The sequence below is a fragment of the Onychomys torridus genome, chromosome 3 (genome assembly GCF_903995425.1).
Source record: "Onychomys torridus chromosome 3, mOncTor1.1, whole genome shotgun sequence".
NCBI lineage: Eukaryota > Metazoa > Chordata > Mammalia > Rodentia > Cricetidae > Onychomys > Onychomys torridus.
The window spans coordinates 109,806,368-109,813,324 of NC_050445.1; the positions used below are offsets into that span (position 1 = coordinate 109,806,368).

Consider the following 6,957-nt stretch of genomic DNA (forward strand, 5'->3'; position numbering starts at 1 on the left):
TCTGACCTCTAGGTCATAGAAAAGAAATAATACAAAAAGACTTTTATCACTATTTTATCATTAGTGCCTGTGAGTGTTCATGTGTCCTCACATGAGCACATGCACACATATTTATGGATGCCTTCAGAGGCCAGAGGTGTAGTATCTAGAGTTAGGACAGTTGTGAGCCACCTGACCTGGGTCCTGAGGACCACATACAGGTCTTATGAACTCCTGAGCCATCTCCCCACCCAGGCACTCAGGTTTGGGGGTGTCTGTTGTCTTATCAACTGCTCTTGCCTCTGATTTTATTAGTGCCTTCTCTCTCAGTGAGTGCTGAGCTCGGGTAAGAGGCTAATTATCCTTCCCAAGAAGCAGCTCTTAGCTTCTGTGACCCTTTTTTTTATTCTCTGTTTCTGCCTGATACCTACTTACTGGATCTCTGTCTTCTTGTGCTGTCTGCTGCTTTGGAAGGTGCTTTCTTCTCTTCCTGAGCATTGAGTCCCTGTTAGGTTGTCTGAAGTATCTCTGACTTTCTTTTCCTTTTCGATGTAGGAATTCGTATTGATAAACAGTCTCATGGGCTTGATTGGGACTGTTTAAATTTCCCGTTGAGAGTTTGGTTCTAGCCATATCAACGAGGACCTGACCATGGAGCAGGGCAGGGAGGCCCACTGCTCTACTGAGGAGACCTTCACTGCTGAGTATAAGATGATGATGACCCTGGGCCAAGGACAGTTTTCAGAGGTCAAACTGGCCTTTCATATCCCCACTGTATCCTGTGTGGCTGTAAAAATTTGTAGAAATCAGAAATACGCCTCGCTTATCAAGAGTGAAATCAACATCATGAAATCCCTTGCCCATCCCAACATAATTAAATTGTTTCATGTGGTCCAGACCAGAGAGACCACCTACCTGGTGATGGAGCATGCGTCCGAGGGAGACCTGCTGCATCACGTCCTGGAACTGGGGTCCTTAGAGGAGAGCGAGGCTCGAAGGCTGTTTACTCAGATACTGCATGCAGTGCAGTATTGCCATGATAAATTTATCATCCACAGAGACATAAAGGCCGATAACATCCTCCTCGACCACAGGGGTAATGCCAAGCTCTGTGATTTCGGGATCTCTGCTAAGGTCATCCCTGGGCAGAAGCTTAGTGGGTTTTGTGGCACTCTAAATTACTGTGCTCCGGAACTCTTTGGAAAGGAGGCATATGATGGCCGCACCACTGATATTTGGAGTTTAGGTGTGCTCCTCTTCTTCATGGTGACTGGGCGCTTTCCCTTCAAAGCTTACTCTGCTGTGAGGGTGATACAGCAGATCCTAACTGCAAACTTCAGGGTGCCTCCCCATGTTTCCGTTGATATTCGAGATCTCATCTTGAAACTGCTGATTATAAACCCTTACAGGAGGCTCACCATAGGCCAAATCATGAGGCACCCCATGGTCAGGAACAGTGAGGCTTGTTTACCACCTACTTCCCCACATTCTCTACCAGGCACCCCGAGCCCTGGCATTGTCAGGCCCATGGCAGTCATGGGGTATAAATCTGAGGAAATCACTGAGTCTCTGAGAGACCAAAAATACAACCAGGTGATGGCCACTTACCTAATTCTACAGCACCAGTCACCCGGGGGAGACTGCTTCCATCACCAGGAGAAACCCATGAGAGCCATGCAGTCAGGCCATGTCCTCAACCTGGCAGATCTTCACACTTTCCCTGTGTCCTTAGGGAGAGCTACCAAGCCTGCTCCCCACACCTTCACCTTGCCATTGAAGACCAATGAGAAAGAGGAGAAGAGTGCCAGGCAGGGTGGCACAAGGCACAGCTTGTCTGCTGACTTGTGCTGCCAGCCAAAGAAGACCCACCCTCCCCACCTACCCCATCTGGGCTGTCCTGTGGCTGATTCCCTCGTGGGCAGCAACCTGGAAATCACTGAGTATTTCACACAGACGGAGATCGGTTCATTCAGCAGCCACATGGCCAGTGTCCAGCAACCTCTCTTTCTGGACACCTCCTCTCCTAGGCCACACCAGAGTGAGAGTACAGGTGACACAGACAACAACGTGTCCTCCTGCAGTCCCCAAGAGGAACTCTGCAGCTCCCAGGAGGCATCTCAGTATTTCACCCCCACAGGCTCCTCCCCTTGGGATACATTGCAGGAAGAGAACATGAACCAGGATGAGGCCATCACCCATGAAGCCACTAAGACCCAGGAAGGGACCATGACCCAGAATGAGACCATCACCCATGAAGTCACCAAGACCCAGGAAGGGACCATGACCCAGGATGAGGCCATCATCCATGAAGCCACCAAGACCCAGGAAGGGACCATGACCCAGGATGAGGCCATCACCCATGCAGCGACCATGACCCAGGAAGGGACCATGACCCAGGATGAGGCCATCATCCATGAAGCCACCAAGACCCAGGAAGGGACCATGACCCAGGATGAGGCCATCATCCATGAAGCCACCAAGACCCAGGAAGGGACCATGACCCAGGATGAGGCCATCATCCATGAAGCCACCAAGACCCAGGAAGGGACCATGACCCATGATGAGGCCATCACCCATGAAGCCACCAAGACCCAGGAATAGACCATGACCCAGGATTTGGACATCATTCAGGATGCAACTATCACCCCAGAAGCCACCATGACCCAGGAAGCAACCATCAGGCAGGAAGAGGCTATCACTCTGGATATGGCCATGACCCAGGAAGTGACCATCACCCATGGCCAGCCCCAGGATGCAGGTCCAGCTTCTTCCCGAACCCAGAGGCGCCACAGCTGGAAGGTTGTCAAGAAAACAATCATGAACTGCTTCAGACAGCTGTGTTGCTGCTGCCTGCCACCTGCAAACAGAGGCCGCATCTCCTGCAAAAACCTGGCTCCAAAGAAAAGGAATCACGGAGTCACCCCTAGAACCAGGTGGGTGCACTTATTCATTTTATTTGTGCTTCTTCTCCTGTCCTTCGTGATAAATGATGCCTGTGCCCACTTGTGGCACACTTGTGAACTTAACAACCTGCCACTTCAGAGAGACCAATCCCAGAGAATCCCCTCAAGTGTGACCTCAGGCTTGTTGAGCTACAAGTGGACAGCAGAGATGCTGATGAGAGCAGGGAGAGCAGGAGGCGGGGCAAGACCACAGAAGGCAAAGATCCCATGGAGGACCAGTGGGGGACTTAGGCACTGCAGGCCAGCATAGTAAGTCCTGTGTGTTCCAAAGCCCCTAAGAGTCTCCTTCCTGTGTCTTTCTGCTTTGAAGTCCTGAAGAGGTCAAGCCCCAGCTCAATGGCTTGTGAGCCACGGGTTGGGGACCGGTCTGGCTGAGAATCGGACAGCCCCACTGGGAGCCAGACCAAATGTCCAGGAGGCAGTGTGGACACAGGCCCCTCCTGCAGAGGAAGAGCTGTCCATCCCAGTGTGGATCTCTCCAGGTAAAATGGCAGGCAGGAAGGACAAACTATCCTCAGGGTCTTGCTCAGAGGGGAGGGTTGAGATGCAAAAGGGCCCTCAGCTGTCTTGTGGAACATTAGCCCCTTGTCCTCTCCCCCTGCCTGGCTAAACATCAGAGATTGCCCTCTGGGTAGTGACTGTCCTTTGCTCCCTGTTTCTTGGCAGAGAACATGGTCTTCTCCATGAGGTAAGACTTCTCTCCCCAGGGAGAGTATTTCTAGTCAGGCTGTCCCATCTGCCCCAAGATGGGTTCCCAGGTTGAGGATGTGGCCTTCAAGCAGCCCTGTAGGACTCCCCTAGAGGGTACCCTCCTGTAAACCTTTTGCAAGAACCCCCAAAAGTCATCACAGCAAGTTACATTGCTTGAGTCCTCAGACCCGACTCAGAGCAAAGCTTGGAACATTCTCTACTGGGGAGTGACTCCAGGGCCGACTGAGTCTTCTCCCTCCACCAATTCTGCCCTCTAGTTACTCACCTGCTGCCTCTCCATGCTTGCTCCTTCAAGGCCACCATTCCCATTGGGAACTGGATTCCACACTCACCACCACATGCCACACTGTGAGGGAGTGGTAGGTACGGTGATCCGGATGGAACCAGAAACCGTTATGAGGTGGCAGCAACTTGCTGTGGGCTCTGCCTCGTGCCAGCCCAAGTCTGTACTCAGAGGGGCATATCTGTAAGGTCGCTTGTTTTTGCACAGGTAAGCAGCCTTTTGCCCTTCCTTTGGGCAAGTTTCCTGGAAACCTCCCCTGTCCATCCCACAGTTACATTGATAAGGTCTCATCTCATATGTTCTTTCTCCATAGAAGGTGCCAACATGCCACAGCATGAAACACAGAAAAGTTTTTGTGACTGATGTGGACGGTACATCTGTCTGTGTGTCCCTAATGGACATGAAAACAAGGGTGCTGGAATGATGATCATGCTCCGCTGGCTTCTGTGTCCAACAGCGTGTCTAGACAGTGTTCCAGCACTAGGAGAACACATCTGTCTATTTTCTTGGTCCTCTGCACAACACTAATCTCCTAGGACAGACATTTTAATGTGCTCAATCTGAATAAGAATCTTATTCCACTCTGGGGTGAGAAGAGTACTCCAGAACCCTATGCTTCCCAACCCACCGACAACAACTCCACGGGATCCTTTCCTGGCCTCAGCCCCTGGATCTTCTCAGACAAAACTGAGGAGGACTTCTCAGGCGACTCTGGCCAGCCTGGGAGGGAGATCTGGCCTCTGACATTGTGATCCCCTAAGACAACTGTATTGTTCACCTGCCCCCATCCCCTGGAATAGAAAGCCACTGGTGAGTATCTCTGTCTCTGTGTCTCTCTCTTTCTCTGCCTCGCTTCTACATGAACAACTTCCAGACAGGTCAGCTGTTCTGTCTTAAACTGGACCCCCAGAGATTCACCAAACACTGAAGATTGCTATAAACAGCAAACCCAAAATGCAAACATAAAATAAAAATTGCAATTGATTGAAATAGATACATGAAATTTAAACAGACCAACCAAACAAAAACAAAAACAAAAACAAAAAAACAAAAAAACCCATAAAACCTTCAATGACCCACCCTAATAGTAAGTCTCACAGAAGTATGCTAAGGGAACACATTCCACCTACAACCAAAGATGGAAATTGGCTTTCATTCCGTGACAGGTGTATTAAGGTGTCACATGCACACTTCCGTTTTATTTTCTCACATTTGGTTCTGTCTACTTTGCTACAAATTGTTTTTTGTTTTTGAGTTGTTTTATTTATTATATATAATAATAAGAACTGAGGACCGAATCCAGGTCCTTATGCTTGCTAGGCCAGCACTCTACCATTGAGCTAAATCCCCAACCCCGCTACAAACTATTTTTATCTCCTATTTTGTTTGTTTGTTTTGTTTGTTTGTTCATTTTAGGAGAATATATAGCGTTGGTACCTGTCTTGGATCTCATTCTGTAGACCAGACTGGCCTTGAAACTCACGGAGATCTGCCTGGCTCTACCTCCTGAGTTCGGGGATTAAAGGCATGCACCACCACTACCCGGCTCATCTGATGGTTTTCGTGTCCACACAGAGTATTGCCCTATAACTTGGGCTGGCCTGAACTCGGTATATAGTCCAGGCTGGCTTTACATTCCTGAGGATCCTGCTGCCTCAGTTCCTCTTAGGTGCACTGTAACTCTGTTAGCATTTGTGGTTTAGTCAAAGTCTCATCTGTCCCAGGCAGGCCACTCTGTAGCCAGAGATGACCTTGAGCAGGATCCTCATCTTCTTGTTTCTAACTCCCCAAGGCAGGAAATTCCAGGTCTGAGTCACTCTGCCCTGTTAAGTATGAGAAGCCCAAGGCCAGGATAGGCAGGAGTGAGTTGCAGGCTGAGTGGAATCCCATCTCAAAAAGAATATGGAAATTCTGAATATTTTGAACTATCAGAGCTGGACATGGGCTGGGGAGATGGGGAAATGGCTAAAGCGCCACAGAGAAAGGAAGGAGTGTGTGAAAACAGGATGTGGCGTGTCCTTATGTCATCTGAGGCCTGGTGCTGAAGACAGGCAAGTGTGGGAGCTTGCTGGCCTGAGGTCAGTGAGACACCCAGTCTCGAAAATGAAGGTGAAAGCCGGGTGGTTTGGGAAAACCCCTTTCATCCCAGGATTGGGAGGCAGAGGCAGGCAGATCTCTGTGAGTTCAAGGACAGCTGGTCTGGAGAGCCAGTTGCAGGACAGCTAGGTAAACACAGAGAAACCCTGTTTCAAAAAAAAAAAAAAAAAGAATTAAGGTGGAAAACATTTGATGAATAATCGTGGTCTACATGTGTGCTCAAAGGGTTAGAACAGACAGACACACAAACACAAACACACACCCCTGTGGTCACACATGCATCATGCACACACACACACACTATGCAGAGTTCTCCAACCCTGTCCTTACCCATACCCCTCACTGCTGCTTATTCCTTATACTCATGGCCTTTTCTTCTCTTTGCCAAAGCACATGACTCTTAAGGCCCACAGCATAACTATCAGTCCCCTCTAATGAGGAATCCTCTTGTTTTTTTCTCTTCTCTTGTTTTGTCTCCAGTTTTCTGTCTGTAGTCCAGGCTGCTAAGGACTGGCCACCCTCCTGCCCTCAGCCAACTGATTGGAAGGGATACAGGTGTGCACCTGGTCTTAGTGTGTTTGAGGGGTTTTGTTTTTTAAATTATCTCTGTAGCGGTGGATGACCTTGAACTTTTAATCCTCTGCCTCCACCTCACAAATGTATCCAGTACAGGAATTCCCACCATGCCTGGTTTATTTGGTTCTGGGGACCAAACCCAGGGCCACCTGCATGCTAGGCAAGAGCTGTCCCAACTGAGTTACACCTGTAGCTCAGGCTAGCCTGGGACTCACTATGTAGCTGAGGAAGACCTCCTGATGGAATTACAGATCTACACCATTGACCCTGAATTTTCTCTTTCTCTCTTTTTTATTTTAACCTTTCTAGATGGCCTAGTCTTTTTATTGAGAGTCTTTTGGAGTGCCA

At 49.3% G+C, this 6,957-nt stretch overlaps 1 protein-coding gene across 1 annotated transcript; it reads left to right on the forward strand.

Moving 5' to 3' along the window:
• The first annotated feature begins 630 nt into the window (after positions 1-630).
• LOC118580104 (sperm motility kinase-like) lies at positions 631-2,580 on the forward strand. The gene is given in 4 exon segments (XM_036181901.1): positions 631-1,467; positions 1,469-1,520; positions 1,712-2,235; positions 2,521-2,580. Coding segments are annotated over 4 exon segments (1,473 nt in total).
• The last annotated feature ends 4,377 nt before the right edge of the window (positions 2,581-6,957 follow it).